The following is a 22745-nucleotide window of genomic DNA, read 5'->3' on the forward strand; positions in this document are numbered from 1 at the left end:
TCTTTCCTTTTGTTTTTGTTAGTCTCACCCGCGGGAGTGTGACACTTACCGGTGGAGGAAGGTGAATGTTAAGCATGATGACGTGGAGGATTGTGGTTGGTTTTGCTAACTTGCGCTTGTTTTGGCACAGACTTTTATGCGTGGTTTGGGCACTGTTTTGGTTGTTTTTGTTAACTTGAGTCATAGGCTGAGATAGCCGTTTGGATTTTACCAGCCAAACAATGTGCTTATAATTTTCCTTTTACTTAAATGGAGGAAAAAGAAATTAAAAAGTTTTATCCATGAATTTGTACATTGTTTAGAAATTTATTGAAAAGTTGTTTTTTTAAAAAAAAGGTTAAACAGTCTTTTTTTTATTTGAATTTTAATGAAATTTATTTAATTTATTTTGGTCAAAAATAATAACTTTTTAGAAATTTGGTAAAATAATAATAATAAGGCAAGGCTGTTTTTAGTTTTTGGTTTAGAGCTGTTAGAATTACATAGCCGTTGGAATTGATTAAAAAGTATTATAAAAATGGATTTATTTACTTATAAATAATTTTTAATATTATTAATTATATTTTAAAATTGTTTATAAATAAAAGATAATTTTTAGTATTTTTAATCTAAAATTAATTTTAAATAAAGATATATTTTAGAAGGAAAATAATTTTTTTTATACACATTATTAAGAATGTCAAAAATTTTATGTCTTTCTTGAAATATGTTTTATAAAAAGATGTAAAATGATTTTGATTGGTTGTTGTTTTTGGATAAAATGAGAGAAACTAAATTAAATGTAATTTGCATTAAATTTTACTTTGGAAAAGATGAATTTTTTAAAATATAATTTAAATGAAATAAAGTTGATGTTTTTTTTCTTATAATTTATAACAACAAAAATGAGTGTAAAATTGAGTGTTTTATTTTATAATTTGGTAGAGAGTAGTACATTGTATGTGCACATTGTTTAAAAGTTTGGTTTTTTAAAAAGTTCAAAAATATTTTATTTTATGAATTGTAATAAAATGTATTTATTTTATTTGGGTCAAATATTAGAAAATTCTCGAAGTTTGGTAAAATAATAATATTAAAGATATTATTACTTTTATTTTTGGAACCATTGAAATTACATAGCCGGTAGAAAGAATTAAAATTATAAAAATTGATTATATATATAAGAATTTTTTATATAATTAAATTTATTTATAAATTGATTCTGAATTAAAGATAAGATTTCTAATTTTTTTAGTAAAAAAAGTAGTATATATATATATATATATATATATATATATATATATATATATATATATATATATATATATATATATATATATATATATATATATATATATATATATATATATATATATATATATATATATATATATATATATAAATGTATATCAGAAAATAAAATAAACTATATTGTCATTTCTTTTTTATTATAAAATTAATCATCTTAAAAATTAAATATATTAATTTAAGAGATATAACATTTATTTGAACTCTATAAATGATTCGCCACTCTAATGTTAGAAAATCAAATTTATCAAAAATAAATTATATCAAAATATGTTAATTGTTAGAATTCATTTTTCTTAACGATTAATTTTATGCACATTCATTGTATATATACGTTATTTTGAAATTTAATAAAAAAATATTATTGTTAAGGTATATGAATTTTTTTAATAAAATAATAATATTAAGATTAATTTTAATTTTATGTTTTGACCTGTTAGAATTGTAGAGCTTTTTTTTTTGTTAATTATTTAATTATAAATGTATTATTATTATTTTAATAGAATTAATTTAGTTTTAAAAATTGGTTCTATGTTGAAGATAAAATTTCTATTTTTTAACTAAAAAGTATTTTGATATTGAAACACCATATATTTGTATAAAAAAAATCTTATGTTTGACTAATTGAAAAAATAAATGAAATATTAAAGTTTTTATTAATAAAATTAATATTCTAAAATAGCAATGTATTTTTTTTATATTTAAGGCCTTATTTTCTTTTTTACACTAGTAAAAATTATTTATTTTTATACAAAAATTATATATAAAATTAATCACTTCTACATTTATTAAGATAATTGATTATTTACCTTTACTCTTTTACTCTTGTTAATATTATTTAAATGACGTGTCATCATTTCATTTAAAAAAGTAAAGGTTAAATTAAGTGTACATTAGATTTCAAAAAGTGAAGGTTAACTTAAGAATGATTTTGCTATTGAATAAAATATTGCTTTAAAAAAAAGGATGATTTTCCTAAAAAATACAAATTTAAGAATGTCATTTTGTATATATTCTCCTTTTTGGTATGATAAAAAGTAATTTTTTATTCCATTTTTTACTTTTAAATTTTTAAATATATTTCAATTTTATTTATATTAACTATTTTTTATTTCATTTTTTATGCCAGTAAATTTTTTAATTAATATTTTACTTTTCACTTTTCAATGCAATATTAACTAATTTTTTTTATTAATAATAATTTTTTAAAGAAAATAAATAAATATGATAAATAGTTCAAAGTATTTTTTTAAAAAAAAATCTACTAATAATGACAAAATTTATTAACTTTTTTAGCATGTAAGATAACTCTAAAACAACTATCAAAATTGTAAAAATAGTCAAATAAATATCATAAAAATAGTCAATTTTATATGTGTCAAATTTACTTATTTATATTTTATTATCACTTAACTGTGTCAAATTTATTTATTTAATTATATTTTAATGTATAGAGATTACTAAACACACAAAACTAGGGATGTCAATTGCATCTGTTAATGGGGATCCCTGTGGGGAATATCTGCGAGGAGATTCGAAGTTGGGAATTTTTTTCCCGTAGGGATGGGGATAGAGGGAAATGTTCTCCCGATAAAACTTTGGGGCGGGGATTCGGAAAGTATCCTCCGCCCTGTGGATTCCCCGACTCCGACCATATATTTTAATTTTTATACTTTATATATTATATATATTATATAATTTTACATGAAAAATATTAATGTATTAGAAAATGAAGAGTCATTAGAAGTTATAGATTTGTCACACATAATCAACCACCTGCGTTGGACGACATCGGTACTAGGGATGTCAATTGCATCTGCTAATGAGGATTCCTGTGGAGAATGCCTGTGCGGAGATCCGAAGTTGGAGATTTTTTTCCCCGTGGGGATGGGGATGGAGGGAAATGTTCCCCCGATAAAACTTTGGGGCGGGGATTGGGAAATTATCCCCCGCCCCATGGATTCCCCGACTCCGACCATATATTTTAATTTTTATACTTTATATATTATATATATTACATAATTTTACATGAAAAATATTAATGTATTAGAAAATGAAGAGTCATTAGAAATTATAGATTTGTCACACATAATCAACCACTTGCTTTGAACGACATCGGTACTGTGGTAGTAAATTAGTGGAAGCACGGTAGCAAGAAGCTATGTTACTATTTATTTAATTTTTTTACATAAAAAATATTTGCAACATCAAGTTCTTTTGCTTTATTTATTTATTAGTGATGCAAGATGTATTTTGATTTTTTTATAAAATAAAGATGCAAATATATGCGTTTTAAAAAAAACGAAAAAAATAACAAAATACTAGTGTCATAGTTTTGATCGAAAAGTGTAAAAATTTTCTTAAGATTCGATCTCCGTGGATATCCGTGGGGATCTGTGGGAATGGGGATGGGGGAAAATATTTCCCAGTGACAGAGATTGGGGATGGGAATGTGGAATAAATTTGGGGGCGGAGCGAGGAGCGGAGAAACATCCTCCGAATAATCTCTGCCCCGTTGACATCCCTGACAAAACTGTGAATATTTTATCGTGAATATTGATCAAAGAAAAAGAAAAACAAAGTCGTGAATTGATGATTATTATTTAAGTAAAGATGGGTGGAAAAAATCTATACCAATTTAGATAGATCACAGTCACAGCTTCCAGTAAAAAAAAAAAACATAACAGATCACGCCTCTCTATCATTAATTTTTACCAAGGAAATAATAACTCATACAGTTTAATTCACACTTTCCTAATATCTAATGTGTGTATATACCTAATTTAATATTTACAACTTGTGTATGTCCCAAAATAATTGTTATATTTTAGAAAAATTAATTGTTTAAAATATTTATCATTTTAGATTATCAATGCGGTTAAACGTTTGGGTCTTGAGAGTGAGCTTCTCTTAAGATCTCATGTTCGAAATCCGCTAGCTACACATTGCTTTTCATCAAAAAAAATTATCTTTCAATTTCATCTAATAAATATTCTTATTTATTGCTTTTTCATTTATCATTAATGTTAATTTGATTACATCAATTGTTAATAAAGGTAATTTGATAAAGTTATTATTCTTTTTTTTTATTTATTATGATTTTTTAATATATGTGAAAGTGTCAACTATAACAATTATTTTGGAACGGAGAGAGAAATATCTATATTTTCAGTTTATCATTATTTTGAAATTTTGATAGATAAAAAGTAGAAAAGTGTAAACTAATAAAGTTACAAGCTCAAGCTCAAGGAGGCTCAAGGAGGCATATGCAATTCACACATGATTTTTGGGACTATTCACCATAGTCAAGCAAATGACACATTCATGCTGTCACATAATTGTTGTCGTTGGATAAGATCGAACGACTGATATTTTAAATTTTAATATTTTATATTATTTGAAAAGTCAAATTTATATTAAATATAAATTATTTGATGTCAATCTAACGGTTATTAGCATTGTGACTGCTTGAATTCAGGGTCTTGCCGACTGCGAGCGATCTAATTTTTGATTTTAGGACCTTTCGCTCACACATCTTATTGTTGAGAAGTTGTTTCTAAGAGAAGGCCGTTGGAAGTAGGTACTATTAAGATCTTCATTTTCTGAGTAATAGCATTATCCAATGGAGTCTTTCTCAAGTAACGACCAAGAGGATGCTGAAGCAAACTAAAGAAATCGTATCAAACAACCTCGAGCCTTGTGCTAGAACCCCTAATTGACGTTCTCCATAAGCTGGAAGTTGACAAGATGGAGATGCCTTACATAGAGTGCGGACCAGAGGCGCAGTACTATGTGTCTAGGTCATTAGATTCCGAGTCATCAGATGCTGAGGTTCCAAGTGTTGACCAGATCCTGATCCATCAGAGTTTGAGTCATATCTGATTCTATTCATAAGTTGTTCAATTGGGTCAGAACCAAGTTAATTAAGAGCTTATTGATCATACACACTTAAACAAATGTTAGTATACCCAATTTTAGTTCCAAGGAGAATGAACAAATTTAGTTCCAACAATCTCCCTCTTTTTTATGACTTCAGAGTCTGAGGTTTGTAAGCTCCCTCTAAGTCTAATAGTCCATAGGTTGAATTTTGTAAGCTCCCCCTAAATCCCATCCAAGTTATTTTAAGCTTAACATGATTAAAATATTTTAATCAACAAAATCAAACACATAAACATAAGTTTACTTAATGGGTTCATGTGCTAATAAAAACATCAAAAATGTTTTTATCATACTCTTTAAATACTCTCATATTTCTTCCTCTTTTGTCATCAACAAAAAAAAGATAATAAAAAGGTAGAGAGAGAGAAAGATACTGGACTGAAAAGATAAAATGTAGATGCTGAACAGTAAGATTAAATTAGCAAAAGAAGTTTAGATTTTGAGAAAACATAAAGCAAAAAGTAAAATAAGGTTCTAGATCCTAATCCTAGGGTTTCTTCAAAAGCTCTAGAATAGTCTTTAGATCAGAACCCATTTCCTCTTGCTTAGAGGCCATAGAACCGAGTTAAGCATTCATAGTTTCTTGATGATCTGATAGATTGGATATCTGAGATCTCATATCTTGAATGTGAGTGCCATCTAAACTTGAGAATTTTCCACTAAAGCTAATCTAGCCTTAAGCTAAATTCTCTTATGACTTACTGAAGCAACAACTTCTAATGATAAGCTTCTTAAACTCTGTATGACAAAGTCAATAGAGAGTTTGAACTCATCCCATCTTGCAACATAGGCTATAGAATCATAAGTACCAAGTCTATCATAGACTAGTCCCTAGACCTTGTTATAGAATTTCGTTTTAAATTTATCCCTTTGAGAAAGAATGTGGAGAGGGGTGGATTAATTTAAGTTGTCCATAGGTGAGGTAAATGGAGGAGTGGGGGAAAACTGTGTGAGTGGGATCATGGCTAGTTCCAGAGAGTTGTTATGTTCCAGCTTGTACCACAGGAGTATCTTCTTTGAAAGGGAATGAGGGTTGAGGATCAGAAGGAGGTTCAGTTTGTGGTTGATTTTCTAGGTGAATTTCTGGTTGAATTTCAATTGACATAACACATCCAGGTTCATCAATGTGATGACTCTGAGTTTGCTGTGCTGAAGAGCTAGAGGTTTGGTAAAGAGAGGGTAGTGGATCAGTATGAAAAACTTTCAAAGGTGTTACTAAGAGGGGTGATAGAATGGTTTGTTCATAGGGTAATTCACTTACTAGATGCTCTAAAGAAGCTTCCAACATAGTGAAGAGGTCACAAGTTTTTCGAAACTGTAAGAGGTCAATAGTTTCAAGGAAGGGTGAAAGTTGAGTGGATATAAATGATGGTTTATAAGTTACTAGGCTTAGGTTTTCATGATTTGAGTTAGATGATGTGGGAGTTGGAGACTTTCTCATTAATAGTGAAGAATTCAAATACAAATCAAACAGAGGATCAAGAGAGTCACCTAAAGTAAATGTGAGTGCACTATCCTCTTAGATGTTTTGAATGATGTCAAAACTTGGTAACATTTAGTATTTGACATTGGACCTTATCTCTCTCTATGCCTAGTTATGCATTGTTATCTCAGGACACTTAAAATTAGGTTAAAAACATTTTTACAAGTAAAAATTATGATTTTAAGTGAAAAACAAGGTTAGGAGTCGACTCCCAACTTCTATGGGTCGACTCCTAATTATTTTTAAAAACTTATGTTTCGTAGGAGTCGAATCCCAGCTTTTATGGGTCGACTCCCTCTGAATATTTTTTCAAACCAAGTGGGACTGCCTTCTTGGAGTTGACTCCCAGCTTCTATGGTCGATTCCCAACTATTATGGGCTGACTCCCAAGTCCTGGGAGTCAATACATTTTGACTTGAATTTTTCCCAAACTTGTAATTTTGCAAATCTATTTTTCCTGTCATTTCTTTCTAACACACACACACACACACGCACATAAAAAGGCATTCGTGCATCATTTCAAAAAAATGAAACCAAAAATATACAAAGACCCTTTTCCATCACCTTTACCATCTCTCATTGCATTCATACAACAATTACACATAATCATTTTTGTTGTGTGATCTAGATATAGTTTGATAAGGTCTAATTAGGTTTGTTGTAGTCAATTGGGTTTGAAATTCTTGGGGGTTTCATGATAAATCTAGCTAGGGGTTTCCCTCCAAGATCAAGGATTGCTTTGGGTATTTTTCACAAGATATCGCAAATTGGATTCAGCAGAGTGAAGCTTTGAAGAAAGACGTTTCTATCAAAGAAGTAACCTTAATCGAAGGATTAATTTGGTAATATTGGGTTACAATAGTTTTCAATTTGGATTCAGCCGAGTAAAAGCTAAGAAGAAAAGGGTTTTATCAAAGGAGTAGCAGATCAAATTAGAAGTATTGGGTTACTTGATCGAGCTCTAGATCAAGGGAAAAGAGGAAGATAAGATCAACATCAAACATAGGGTTTGAAGGGTTGGATTGCTACTTGTTAATAACATTTGCAAATGTTAATTTCCACTATCTCAACTCCATTAGGAACTGGGGGAAGACGTATCCATAGTGAGGCCGATTAGGGAACTGCATAAACATATCATTCTCTCTATCTCTCTCTCTCTCTCTCACTCACTTTTGTTGCAATTTGTGAATCAATTGATTGTGCAATCAATACATTGAGATGATTTTTTAGTCAATCATATTTCAAACTATTTTTATTGAGTTGATTGTAATCTATAAGAATGCAATTGGTTTTTTATATCAACCAAATCAAAGAAAATGGTTCTTAGAATTGATTGCACACTAAATGTTTGATAATTACTTAAGTAAGTTTTTATTTAATATTTCATTGGAAATCGATTATCATCATGTGATTTTATTCAAACGTTATTGTTGAAAATATATTGATTAATTTTCTCTTCAATCAAATACAGTTGTTAAGGTTTAAACACATTAGATATTACTACTTTGTTTGGAAAGCTTGAAAAATATGAGCAAGAGCTCATTTTCTTAGAGGAGCATGAGAAGAAGATTAAGAAATATAAAAACAAGGAAAATAAGATAGACAAGAAGTCAATTTCTCTTATGACTTCTAGATCTAAGTCCCCACTCAATTAAAGAGTAAGATGATATTGGAACTAGTGATGGGGAGTGTTCAGATGATGAAGAAATGGAACTGTTTGTTAGAAGGTATCATACGTATATTAAGAGCGATAGATTGAAGCATTCTGACAAGAATCTCATCAAATATATACGACAATAAAATACCTCAAGGAAAGATGAAAGTAAGAAGGAAAAATGTAAAGGTTCATGCCATAATTGTGGAAGAGTTGGTCATTATAAGCTGGAGTGTCCATTGCTTGAAAAGGATAAAGGTAAAGGTCAACAAAATAAATCTAGCAAGCCTAGAAGAGCATACATCGTATGGGATAGTGATAATGAATCCTCCAACGTGGTAGCTTAAGTGAAAATGATGGTATGACAAATATTTGCCTCGTGACCAAGAAGTCATTCTAAATATGAACTTATTGATAAATGTCTTATTTTGATTTACAAATTGATTTTGAAAATCTACATGGTGAAGCTAAAGAACCTTTTAAAAGGTTGAATTCAAATAAAAAATAATTTCACACTTAGAAGCCAAGGTTTTAAAAACGGAAAAATAAATGGAACCTCTTAAGCAAACCATGTTAGAAGTTCCAAAAGTTAATGCTGAGGATGAGAAGTCTTCTTAATTTGATTGTGAAACTTGTCACATTTGGCAAAAAGAGGTTAATAGTCTAAAAACCAAATTGAACAAGGTTTTAGAACAAAAAGTTACATTTGCTATTGATCCTACAAAATTTAAAAGATCTTTGAATGTACCATACAAAAAGTATAAATTTGTTGTAAAGGAATCAAATAACAAAAGTCTTTCTCATCATCACTTGAATTGTCACTATTGTTGCAAGAAAGGTCATACCATTGTAAAATGCAAATTTAGAAGATTTTTGGTTCCTAAAGGTGTATTTCAACGGTTTCCTAAATGCAACGAAGTTTCTATTCACCCTAAAGGATCCAATGAAAACTGGGTACCTATCATTCATGATTGATATTGTAGGTTGAATGTCTTGACTCAATGGAGAGAACATTGTTTCTCGACAGTAGATGCTCAAGGCATACAACGAGTCACATTTCCCTATTCATTGTTTTCACGGCAAAAAAGAAAGGCTATGTGACCTACAAAGACATTAATAAGGGTGGATATTTTGGTAAATGTAGTGTAGGTAATCCCTCTTCTACTATTGTCTATGTTTTTATACTTGTTGAAGGCCTTAAACATAATCTACTTAACATTAGTCAACTATGCGATAAAGATTATAAAATAACTTTCACAAATTCTTGTTGTATGATTGAACATATTAAAAAGAAAGATTACTCATTTAAGGGCTTGAGGTTAAATAACATCTATATCCTTAACTTGTATAATCTCAGTTAAGCAAAGCCTATAAAGTTTATAATAAGAGATTACTTACTATTGAAGAGTTCATGCATGTCACTTTTGACGAATCTTATCTGAGAAATGTCAGGAAAGGTATTTTTTTATGCAGGTGTATCTTCAAAAGATATACTCAAGGACACCAAAGAAGGAATTGATCAATCCTGAGACGGTGAAACCTGAGAAAGTGGAAGATGACTAACCTGTAAAAGAGGAGGAAGAGATTCCAAATGACGTGGATGACATTCCCTTTTCTTGGAAGATTGCCAAAGACCATCCATTCGACAACATTCTCTAAGACATCACCAAAGGATGTTGACGTCAAAAAGAATAGAGACACTTTTTACACTTGTTTCAACTTTCGTTAGAAAGTTCCATTCCATGTGAGTGCATTCTCCGTCTTTCGTCCGGTGAGGTAGTATCGTTTCACTTTTCTCTTTGTACGCAGGGTTTTCTTTTAAAATTGTGTGTTTCTTGTTCCAAAATGTGTTATACATTTGATGAATAATACATCTCATGCGTGTTCACTTCCAAAAATTTCATTGGTATACCATGTGTTTTCAATCTATATGTTTATAGTGACTTCATGTTAATGTATTATTATCCTATATGTTCCACGTCCTCTAGCTTCAAAATTAGAAGTATCTTGACTCGTTTGATGTTAAAGCATGTTATCTTATAAGTCTGTTGCATGAACAATGAAGTATTTGCATATTTTTTCCATGTTTATTTTATTGCAATTATGTTTTGACAGTGTCGTAATATGTTTGTAATATACTACTTATGATTTTGTATGCATTGTTTTTTATTTATGTTTACGCATTTTTCATTTTAAAGTAATTATATATATGAGTGTACGTTATCGTTGATCAATTTAACTTTGCAACGCCTCTGAATGGTATACATTATCGTGGCCATCATTGTTGTGTTCTTTTGTTAATTAGGGGCTCAACCACATAACAAATATCAATAAATCGTTACATGACTCATGATTGAGTCAGTTACTTGTCTCAAAGTTGAATAGAACTCCTGATTGGATGATCTCTCCCACATAGCATATTATGGTAGGATAGTCAACATGATTCAAGGTCAGATTCATCTCACATATTCTCATTTAAGTATTCTTTGAAGATTCAACGTGCTCTAGGAAAAATGGATTGGGTTCCACGGATGCCAAGTGGACTTGGGCCATTATAGACATAAATACACAATCCGTCTAACATGAGACCTATAAGGGTGAAATGATTAATCAATATATGTGATAGTTCATAGTCACTCAGACACAAGGATTGTAATTGCAAAGTGATTGAACAATATATTTGATAGTTCATAATCCTTCAAACACGAGGTCTGTAAAGGCAAAATGATTAAGCAATATATTTGATATTTTACAGTCCCTTAAACACGAGGTCTGAAAGAAAGAAATGATTAAGCAATATATTTTATAGTTTACAGGTCTTCAAATTCGAAATCTAGAAAAGACAAAGTTAAACATTAACTTTGATAGTTCAAAGACAAAGTTGTCTCGCCTTCGCACGTATTTTTTTTTTATGAAAATAGGCATATAGTTTCTCCTAAAGCCCACAAGAATGAGTGCAACCAAGAATATAATACGAGCAAGAATTTTACTAGAAAATGTGGATTAAATCCATGAAAGTAACCTTTGATCATTTTGATGTTATTGACTGAATGAGTGATTCAGTTTTCCAAAGGCGATTTAAAAGTAAGAAAACATGAAAAGGAATTAGGGAAATCAGAAAGATTGTGTGCATTGGTGTACGAGGAATTCTTGCATGGAAACAACCATAAATCTATATTATTAGAAACAACCAATAAGAAGTGAGAAAAATTTTAATTTATTTAAATTCATGAGGTGGTTGTGATTATGAAGGAGAGAGAAAATTTTATATTTATTTTTTAATTAATTAAAATTTTGAAATTGATTGTGTATAAAAGAATTTCTTATGTCCATATCTACCTAAGAATTTTCTTTAGTGTGAAGCTCAACCCGTTAGCACTAGATCTCGTTTAATTTCTAATATATGTTCAAGGAGAAATTTGTAGTTGAATGCAACAAAATTTTATTAACTTAAAATGAACTTAGTGGTGGAAGAAGAAACAAAGCTCCATGTTAATAACATTCACATTTTCAATACATCATTCGAACAAACATTTAAAATCCATATCTCATTTGACGTCTATAATGAAAATAACAAAAATATCTTATATCTTAAATAATAAATACCATCAATTAAGTAAAGATTTTTTACAGTTAATTAAGCTAAGCTTTTTGTTACAGGAGTTAATTAATTAAGTTAAGCTAAATATAGGAAGAAGTAGAAGGCATGCACATGCAAAGTTTTATCTTCTGTTATCTACAAACTGACACAATAAAATACACTGAATCAGTGTTGTATTGTATTTATCTCTCAAATCATCAACGGCCATAAAGAGAAAGAAAGAAGATTATAAAACATGAAGAAAAAATAATAATAAACTTAGTCGTTATTGAAAGGATTGAACTGAACCGGTGGCGACGGTGGTGAATCATCTTGAAAGGAAAGAAATTCCGACGGGCTTGCAAAGGCGTTGTTCTCCGGCCAAAGGTCATTATAAGACAACACCGTCTGCGACTGCGGGCCTAAAACCGGTGAAAACATCCCGATCCGTTTCTGTTGTAATGTCTCCGGCGTCCGAACTCCCAATGGGAAAATTTGCGAGAAAGCATCAGTTGGTGTCGCCGGCCATGTTATCGGCGAGAAACTCTCAGAAGGCAATGGCGGCAATTTCGCCGGCTCTGGCGATAAGATTCCTGGAAACTGACTCATTTGCACGCCATTATCCAGCATCCGCATCATGTCATCATCTCCATTACTCCAAGAAGGCTTTTCTTTCTTGTTGAAAGCTGTTCTTTCAGTGGAAGCGAGCCTCACCGCCGGAGAAACTTCACTGGATGCTGTAGGTTGTCCATTACCGGCGGGGCGTTGGTCGACGTTGTTGAAGTCCGGGGAGGTAGTGGCGTTGATGACTCTTTGAGGTCTGGATTGACGTATCTGCAATGGCGTGTTCTTGATGATCTTGTGAGATTGTTTATTGAGTTTGAGACGAATTTTAAGTGATGGACGACGCTGTTTGTTCAATGAATTCGGTGGGCTCATGATGAAATCAAAAGTGAGAATGGGATTGTGAGTCCCAAACAAAATAGCTAGTTTATTTATTCAACTGCTAGTCACCACTCACCAATGACTAAATAGGTAGAGTTATGTTTCGGGATCTTTGGTGAGTTTTTATTTTATATTTTATGAAAACCTAGGTTTACCATATTTCACCCAAGAAAATGTACATATATGATATATTTGAGATATTTATAATAGTAATAAGCTTTAACCATTTTGCAAGCATCCTAAAGGACATTGTGTTTGGAAGACTGTGGATCTTAATGAATATTCTAGCTAACTCAAATCTACATGGTATCAACGACATCAGCCCATTCGTTTATAAGCATGTGGGATGCAGATAGAGGCTTAAATAATGTTTAGCGATATTGAACACATGTTAGTCATGTGGGAGATCTTCAGTTATCCTTAAAGATGAGACGGCCACCATGCTACTTAATGGAGGGGAGTCATGCGAGTCAAGACAGATAAAGTATCTTAGACCATCTCCAATGGTAGTTTCTTCTATTGAGTGCTTCACATGTACCATTAATTTAATAATTAAATATTTAAAAAATTTGCCATGTCATAATATAGTTGCATTGCAATGCAACAACTAAAAGATTGTAGTACCAATCAAATCAAGTTATGAGGTAAAGTTGTGGGACTCATATAAGATTTTTATTAAAGTTAAAATTAAATAAATTTTTTTAATATGATGTGGTTTAGTGGGTCCCATAAAGAACTCAAATGTAAATTGCACCATTGAAAATGCTCTTAAGCGGGATCATACTATTGAACTCATAACAAGTACAAGGTGTAAGGAAGTTGAATTGGGTTATCCATTTTATTTGAGAGTTGAGACTATTCCCTTTCTCGGAACATGTCACATGTGTATCAAACCTGGCTATGACTGTCCTAATTTCTTTCAATTGACATAACTCAATCTCAGAAAGCTAAGTCCTGTTACTTGTGTATAGAGATGGTATCCGTAGATCGTGGATAAACAGGTACGAGGCAGGTAGTTTAATAGATATTCATAGATATAATAAATAGATATTTAAATACCCGTTTATTAATGGATATGAATATAGGTTTAATGTTATCGTATCCGCGAATATCTATATCCGTTAATAGATTATAAAAATTACTAAAATATTATTAATTTATTATACTCTATCTTTTCATCTTCTAAAATATTAAAAAACTAGTCTCCTTATATATATATATATATATATATATATATATATATATATATATATATATATATATATATATATATATATATATATATATATATATATATATATATATATATATATATATATATATATGAAGTTTTTTTTGAAGAAAACATTTATATTCTATACAAATTTTATTGGCCATTTCATATTTAAGCATCTTCTATATTCCATACCTCACTTCAACACTTCCATTGTCCAACCAACATCCAGTACCGCTCTTTTCCCTTCCAAAGCATAATATCTCATGCATTTTTTTTTAAAAAAAAAGAGAGAATGATATTATGATTGTGAGTTATGGTGAAAGAGCGGACGACTGTCGTCCGCTCTTTCACCATAACTCACAATCATAATATCATTCTCTCTTTTTAAGAAAATATAAAATGAAATGTATGGGATATTATGCTTTGGTGAAAATGAAGGAAATTAATTTGATACAATTTTGTTGTTAAAATAAGAGAGTTTTGTATGAATGTTATGTGATAATAACGTCTTGTGTCTTTAAAAGAAACTGAGAATATTTGTTTCAAAACATAATTAAAACAAATTGAGTTATCCATGGATATCTGTAAATATCCACGGATACCTTAAAACCTGCAGATTGCCCGTTTAGCAGATATCTGCACGAATATGGGGCGAATATGAATATCATATATATCTATTTACATTCCTATAGATATCCATTTACATCCCTACTTGTGTATGGTGGATCTTAAAGGTGCAATAGATCAAGACCTATATATGTTGTATGCATTTCCAAGTGTATGGCCATTTGATTATTTTACCTCCATCATGCCTTGTTAAAGAAGAGAAACTCAGCCGCCTTAGACAAATACTATAAAACTTAATCTCTAGTTTTGTATATAGAAAAAATTTGATTGAAGTGGATTAACTCATTTTATGTGCTCAACAAATTTCTGACATATATTAATAATTATATTAATATTTAGTAAATGTTCTCGTCTAAGCCGACGAGCCAAATTGATGGCTCAATGAGCCTGCTGACCCTTAATGAAAAGGTCCAAAAATATCCTTCAGAGTATCACGGGCCATCGATTGAAGGACATGTGTCTCAAATCAAAGGTTCTAGAAACCTAATCCATCAAAGGCGACTATAAAAATAAAGTGGAGACCTTAATCTAAGAAACATACTTTCTAACCTAAGTACATCTTACTTTCTATCATCATTGACTTGACATTGTAGTGTTTGTAAGTATCACCCCATCCTTTATGCTGGAGCATGTTGACCAAGTGCGTTCAAACATAAAAGGCGATGAATTGAATAACTTATAAAACTTTAGTCTTTAAAATATTAATTTTAAATTTGACAAACACATAGAGAAGTGACAGTAGCATGATAGAAAGAAGATGGAGAAGTAGAGATATATGCAGCATAAATAAAATAAACAACAAAAAATAAAGCGAGAATGGATAGAGAGAATGCACATGAGATTCATACAGATTTGGCCTAAACACTTTACTTACTCCTTTACTCAAGAGTTTTCTCTTGAGATTTCAACTAAAATTAAACTTCGAGCTTTTACATGATCCACCCAAACAACCTTCACCATAGATTTTACATAAGCTTAACTCAGGAACCAACAAACAAAGCTTTTACAAAGGCTTGGCTCAAGAACCTACAAATAGAGCTTTTACACAGACTTAGCTTAGGAACTAACAAACAAACAAAGCATTTATATAGGTTCAGCTTAAGAACCTTCACACAAGCTTTTATCAGGTATAGCTTTCTACCTTTATGTCTGTTACAAAATAAATCACAAGAAAATCACACTCTTAAATAAAATAGACTAAGCCCAACACAACTCTCATAAAGACTTTTCGGCCTATCAACACTACGACAATTCTTGTAAAAAAAAATAATTTTAAAAACAAAGAGAGTGGAATAAGGATGGATAGGTTTCTATTAAAAAATCTGGTGTAAAATGAAATATGGAGAAACCTTCTTTATATAGGAAAAGTTTTGGCTCAAAAATGAAATGATTCATGAACCAATTAATTGATTTAATTGATTAAATCATACCTTAATCCATTAACACACCTAAAAAGATGGAAACCTTAATAAAAAAAGGAAACTCTAAAATGAATACAGGAATTAATCAATTAACATCTTTTCTAATCGATTAAGATGTCATCCATCTTTATTTAATTGATTGAAACAAGTCATTAATCGATTAGGTAGTGATTAAACTTCTCTAACTAACTAAAAACACTTCTTAATCAATTTCTTACATGCCTTGATATTTTTTTAATAGTTTTATGAAATTATAGAAGGTTTGAAAACGTTTTTTTTGTGATTTACTCAAGACTTCAAGACTTACTCTTCTCCTTTTACAACTTAAACTGATCACTCTAAGACGCTAAGTGCAAGACCATGTGAGCATTCACACTTTCTAACTTTAAGATCATCTGCTTGATTCATCGATTGATTGACACTTCAATTGGATATTTGTATAAATTAACTAATTAGACTTGAAATATTTTCTAGATTAGATGCCATCATCATATATGGACAATAGATATCAACTCCCCCTTTGAAATAACTCTTAACATCCACAAATTGTTTGACTTATGAAATTATCTTCTTTAAAGGCCACTTGCCATATGTCATCAGTTGTCACCATCAAACAAACATTTTATAGCTGCATGCACATAGATCTATGTATTGGGATAGTATTAGCAAGCATTAATAAGGATAATATATAAGGAAGTAAGATAAGCCAAACATAATGGTGTTGGTGCAAGCATCCAAACAACGACATAATGGTGTTGGTGCAAGCATTAATAAGGATAATGTTGTGACGTGTAAATCACGTCGCAACAGTTTAAGAAGGAAAATGCTCTGACTTTGAAATGATGGGGTGTAGGTTGATTGATTGGCGTTTCTGACTATTGGGAGATGCGACATGAATATCACGTCGCAGGTTGCGACGTGATATTCACGTCGCTCATTGGCCATTTAATTATTACTGTTGGAGGTTGCGATGTGAATATCACATGGCAAGGTGGCGCCGTGAAATTCACGTCGCTGGTTGGCCTACTTAAATGCACAGTTTCTCTTCCCAAAACATACCCTTTTCACGTGAAATTATATGTAATTTTTCTTCTTCTTCATTCTTCCTCCCTTCCAGCATTCTTCTTCATTCTTCCCATTCTCCTTCTTCTTCCTCCCTTCCATTTCAATTTCAAATAATCAATCTCCATTATAACTTCTCTGATAATTTCTTGTTGTATAATCACCATTGGAATAGAATTGAAGAACATCACAATTTTAAATTTGTGGTGTCAATTTTAAATTATTTATTTATAATCACCATTGGAATAGAATTGATAAAAATTACTTATGAATTTCTTAAATATTATGTGACACTTTAGACCTATAAAATATGACACAAACGTACCAAAATTATTTCTTGTATTAACAAGTTCCAAATTCAACCAAGTTTGCAATTTTACAAACAACTTTATGAATTGAAGCAATGGTTCTCCAAACTCCCAATTGCTTTGTTATCAAATAACTTTATGAATTGAAGTAATGGTTCTCCAAACTCCTAATTGCTTTGTTATCAAAGGAATATAATTAATCCCCGTCTTATTCCAAATCAAAGTTTTAGATTCAAGGATATGGGATACCTAAAATATTTTCTACAATTAGAAATATCAAGATAAAAAACAAAAATGCATTTGTATGAACGAAAATATACAATGGACATCATTGTTGATGCATGTCTTCTTACATCTAAGCCTATCACAACACCTAAGCAAATGGTAGAAGATTGTCTTACCTTACAAAAAAACTAAGTGGCAAATTGATCTACTTAATAAACACCATCCTATGTGTTGCAACACCTTAATCAGTTTATGAGCAACTCTAGGCTCTACTATAGGCCCGTTTGTTTTGATTTTTTTAAAAAACTGATTTTCATAGTGTTACAAAATTTAGTGAAAATTTTTTTTAAAAAAAACTTTTTATAAAAGCTTCAAATGAAAATTTTATTTGAATAGTAATTTTTAAAATGTGATTTTAGGTATTTTATCTATTTATGAGAAAAAAATTTGGATATCAAAATTTCAAAAAATCACTTAATTTTGAAACTATTTCAAATAGATTTTCATAAAATTTTTGATATACAACTTTTTGAAAAAATTATGATTTTGACTAAGTTTTGGTCTTCAATAATCTATGTTGATGTTCTAATATGTCAAAATTAGTGTTTCATTTAAAAAAACGAATATAAAAAAACTTGTAATATTTTAAAAAACGATTTTTAAAAATCTATTTTAAAAATTAGAAATCACACAAAAAAAAACAACAACTTCTCTCTAAAATGTCGCTCTAACTTCTCTCTAGGAGAGAGTTAGGGTATACATTTCCTGTTCATGGTTGAAGCAGATTTTGCGCATGGTGATAGTGGGTGGAGGAGGGTTTCGCATCGTAAGGGGGGAAGAGGCTCGTTTCCGACATGGGATACTTTCCCATGGGGAGGGGGAAATCAATCGCGAAGGGAGGGGAAGGCTGCGTCATTAACATCCTTCTATGTCTCTGAGTTTCCGGATTCGTACTCAGCTAGGGATTTGTTTCAACTATTTGGATGTGAAGGATCGGTGGTGGAAGTTTCTATTTCGCCCAAGAGGAACGGTATAGGCAAACGTTTTGGGTTTGCAAGGTTTGCTGAATTGGAGGATGGTAGATTGTTAGCTGTTCGACTCGACAATATCATGATTTTAGGGAAGAAAATCCACGCGAATCTGCCCAGATTTGTGAGGGGAGAGGGTAAATTCAGAGGAAAGGCGTTCTATTCTCAAAAGGGGGTTGGGGACGGAAATGGCGGATTTGCAGATAGGAAGCAAGAGGGCAACTTTGTAAGGGGGGGGGGGGGGGGCTCGTAGAGATAAGTGCTCTTTTGCGGACATCGTGGTGGGTTCCAGGGCGGAGGTCGTGGAGGAGGTAGATTCCAAGACGGCTTTTTCGTTCATCTCTTCTGAAGAACAAAAAAGGAGATTTCAGAAGGCTTTCGTAGGCAAGACAATTTTACCAGGTGCTGCTTATAACATTCAGGTTCACTTGGAGATGGAAGGAATTTTCGCAGTCAAGGTCTCGCCGCTAGGTGGGAACTTATGTCTGATGGAAGAATTAGAAGAAGGATACATTGGGTATTTTCTGGGATCGAGGGAATGTTGGTGGAGTCCTTGGTTTAGCGAAGTTAAGAAGTGGGAGGCAGATTCAACTGACGATTGCAGAGACGCGTGGGTGAGGGTCTATGGCATTCCTGCTATAGCGTGGCAACCGAAATTCTTTGTCTCTTTGGCGGAGGTTTGGGGATCGTTTTCTTGTATTGACGAGAAGACGGCGGATGGTAAGGTCCTCGATGTTGCAAGAATACTGCTGAAAGTCCCAGTCCATCTCCAATTCCCGGACTTTATTCACGCCTCGATTGATGGTCGCAACTTCAAGCTTTCTATTAGGGGGGAAGCTATGGGTCAGTTCAGACTTTCTCCAGGTAAACCTATATCTCCTTCTTCTTCTGAGATAGATTACTCTGAATCTGATAACAATAGCTTCGATCGCGACATAGGGTATAATTCTGAATCTTCTGAAAAAAGCATTAAACAGCAATCCTCTTCTGTTAGTGTTTGTAAAAATGGTCCTGTTTTATGCCCTGTTTCGCCTGTTCTTTCTGTTCCGACTTCTTCTGGTTCTGGGAAAGAGGGTGGTGAGTGCAGGGACTCTTTGTTAGGCGGTTTTGGAGATTCGCGGAAGACAGTGGCGGTGGTTTGTGTAGGTTCGGAGGGTAAGGGTGCGGCGACTCCCAGTTTTGCTGTGGAGTGTAACAACGTGTTGGTGGGGACCGAGGGGCTGATAGACAGCATAGACGTGATTTCCGATTCGGTATCGGGGTTTTAGAGTGTCGAGGGAGGTGGTGATGGTTCTAAAAAGGCGGTTTTTGGGAACTTTGATGGTGAATTATGTCGGCTTAGGATGGTTCGTGATTTATTAGGAGGCAGGGACGAGTATGATGGAAGTGGAGATAAATTGTTAACTGGTCCCGAAGAGGAGAATGTCAAAGGAGGGAGGAAGAAAATTAGAATGAAGTGTTTGAATGGTGTGGGAGGTTTAGGTAAGGGGTGGGCGAACAAGAGAATATCTGGTAAGGAGATAAAAAAATCAAGAAGAAGGAGCAAGTTGGAGAAGTTGGGTGAGGGGATCAAAAAGGGCTCGTTAGAAAAGTTTATCCATTCTGAAGGTGGGGGTCAAAAAAGTGGTTCGATCTCTATGGTCTATGGCACTCAAGAGGAAGACTCGGATATAAGAAGAAGTAATCTAAGACAATGGGAGTTTTTGAAAAATGATGATCCCGATAAGTTGTGGTCGGCTATAATGGCTTTGGGTGTCGTGGAGGAGGAAGGGCATAGCAAACTTCTAAGTAGAATTGAGGATTTAGAAAGAGGGAAGGACAAAGAAGGGAAGGCAAGGAAGGAGTTAATCAAAGGTTCATAATGATTATCGGCTCCTTGAATATTAGAGGGGGGATGAATGGTCTCAAGAGAAGGAGAATTTCGTCTTTGATTAAGAAGGGTAATGCGGATATTTTCTTAATACAAGAAACTAAAATTACTAGTATGGATGATGAGATGGCCAAAAGTTTTTGGAGAGATTCGGAGGTGGGTTATTCCTTTTCCAATTCTTTGGGGCGATCGGGGGGAATTCTAACCTTGTGGAAAAAGGATGTTGTTGATGTCGAGAATAGTTTTAAAGGGGACGATTTCGTGGGAATCAAAGTGTCTTGGAATAATCATTTATACTATGTGGTGAATGTGTATTCTCCTTGTGAGAATAGAAAAAAGAAAGCTTTGTGGAATGATATTCTAGGTTTGATGGAGAAATTCAAAGATGGGGAATGGATTTTAGGAGGCGATTTTAATGCAATTAAAAACGGGGGTGAAAGAAGAGGAAGGGCGGTTGGGGAGAACCAAAGAGAGATGAAATTATTTGCGGAATTCATTGATAAGACTCTATTGGTGGACATACCGTGTAAAGGGAAGAAATTTTCTTGGTTTAGTGGTGACGGCAAATCGAAAAGTAGAATTGATCGGTTCCTTTTATCTAGTAAGGTGGTGAGTAGATGGGAGGTGATTGGCCAACTTATTGGAGATCGAGATGTTTCGGATCATTGTCCTATATGGGTGAAGTCGGACAAGGTGAATTGGGGGCCTAAACCTTTTAGATTCAATAATGAGTGGTTCACTTTGGAGTCTTTCATGACGTTTGTGGAGGAAGAATGGAAGAGTATGAAGATAGAGGGAAGAGGTGATTTTGTTCTAAAAGAAAAGCTTCGGCTTTTGAAAGACAAACTTAAATGGTGGAATAAAGAGGTGTTTGGGAGGATTGAGTTGGAGATGGAGGATGGGGTTCAAGAGATGAACTTGGCCGATGAGATGTTAATGGAGGATGATATTGATAAGTTTGAAGAGAATATGTGTTTGAGAAGGGAAGCTTGTGGTAGATTTTGAAAGAACTTAAGGCTAAAGGAAAGAATGCTTCTACAAAAATCTAGAGTGAATTGGATTAAAGAAGGAGACAACAATAGTGTTTTTTTCCACAAAATTATGAAACAAAGAAGAAGGATGAACCACTTAGGGCCTTTTAATCTTGAGGGGAGGATGGTTGAGACGGTGGTAGAAGTGAGGGAAGCGGTTTTCAATCATTTTAATGAAAAATTTCATGAAACCGATACGGTGAGACCGACTTTGGATGGAATTCATTTTAGATCCATTAGTGGAGGTGAAGCTTCGGAGATTGAAAAACCTTTTCTTGAAAATGAAATAAAGGAGGCGGTGTGGAATTGTGGAGGGGACAAAAGTCCGGGCCCGGATGGGTTTTCTTTTTTGTTCTTAAAGAAGTGTTGGCATATTATCAAAGATGATTTCATTAACTTCTTCAAGTCTTTCTTTGAAGGGAACTTCATTTCTAGGGCGGTGAGCTCTTCTTTCCTCACTCTCATTCCCAAATGCAAAAATCCCTTGAGTTTGAACGATTATAGACTCATTTGCCTAGTAGAATGCATGTACAAGGTGGTGGCTAAGCTTTTGGCGGGTAGACTAAAAGGGGTGCTTGGTTCGATTATATCCAATTCTCAAAGTGCTTTCGTTCCCGGTAGACAATTGTTGGATGGGGTTTTGGTGGCGAATGAGGTGGTGGATTTTGCTAGAAAGGAGGGAAAAAATTGTCTTCTTTTCAAGGTTGATTTTGAGAAGGCCTATGACAAGGTTAATTGGAGTTTCTTAAGATACATGTTAAAAAGGATGGGATTCGGTAACAAATGGATGAGGTGGATGGAGTTGTTGATCTTTAATAGTAAGATGTCGGTGCTTGTGAACGGGAGCCCTTCAAAGGAATTCTCGGTTCATAAGGGTTTGAGGCAAGGAGATCCTCTTTCTCCTTTCCTTTTTGTGTTGGTGGCGGAAGGATTAACGGGTCTTGTGAAGCATTCCATTCAAATTGGAGAGCTCCAAAATTTCACTCTTAGCAAAACTTGTAGTGTGGACATTCTTCAATTCGCGGACGACACTTTGATCATGGGGGAAGGGAGTTGGAAACATGTCCGT

The 22745-nt window shown here is 32.7% G+C and overlaps 2 protein-coding genes across 2 annotated transcripts; one reads left to right on the top strand and one right to left on the bottom strand.

Moving 5' to 3' along the window:
- Positions 1-12222: 12222 nt before the first annotated feature.
- LOC131657934 (protein MKS1-like) lies at positions 12223-12882 on the bottom strand. Its single transcript, XM_058927280.1, has one exon. It carries the CDS (start codon positions 12880-12882, stop codon positions 12223-12225), a length of 660 nt encoding a protein of 219 aa, XP_058783263.1.
- Positions 12883-20636: 7754 nt separating this feature from the next.
- LOC131657935 (uncharacterized) lies at positions 20637-21650 on the top strand. Its single transcript, XM_058927281.1, has one exon. The coding sequence runs from the start codon at positions 20637-20639 to the stop codon at positions 21648-21650; it is 1014 nt and encodes a 337-aa protein (XP_058783264.1).
- The last annotated feature ends 1095 nt before the right edge of the window (positions 21651-22745 follow it).

The sequence above is a fragment of the Vicia villosa genome, linkage group LG3 (assembly GCF_029867415.1).
Source record: "Vicia villosa cultivar HV-30 ecotype Madison, WI linkage group LG3, Vvil1.0, whole genome shotgun sequence".
NCBI classification, from domain to species: Eukaryota; Viridiplantae; Streptophyta; class Magnoliopsida; order Fabales; family Fabaceae; genus Vicia; species Vicia villosa.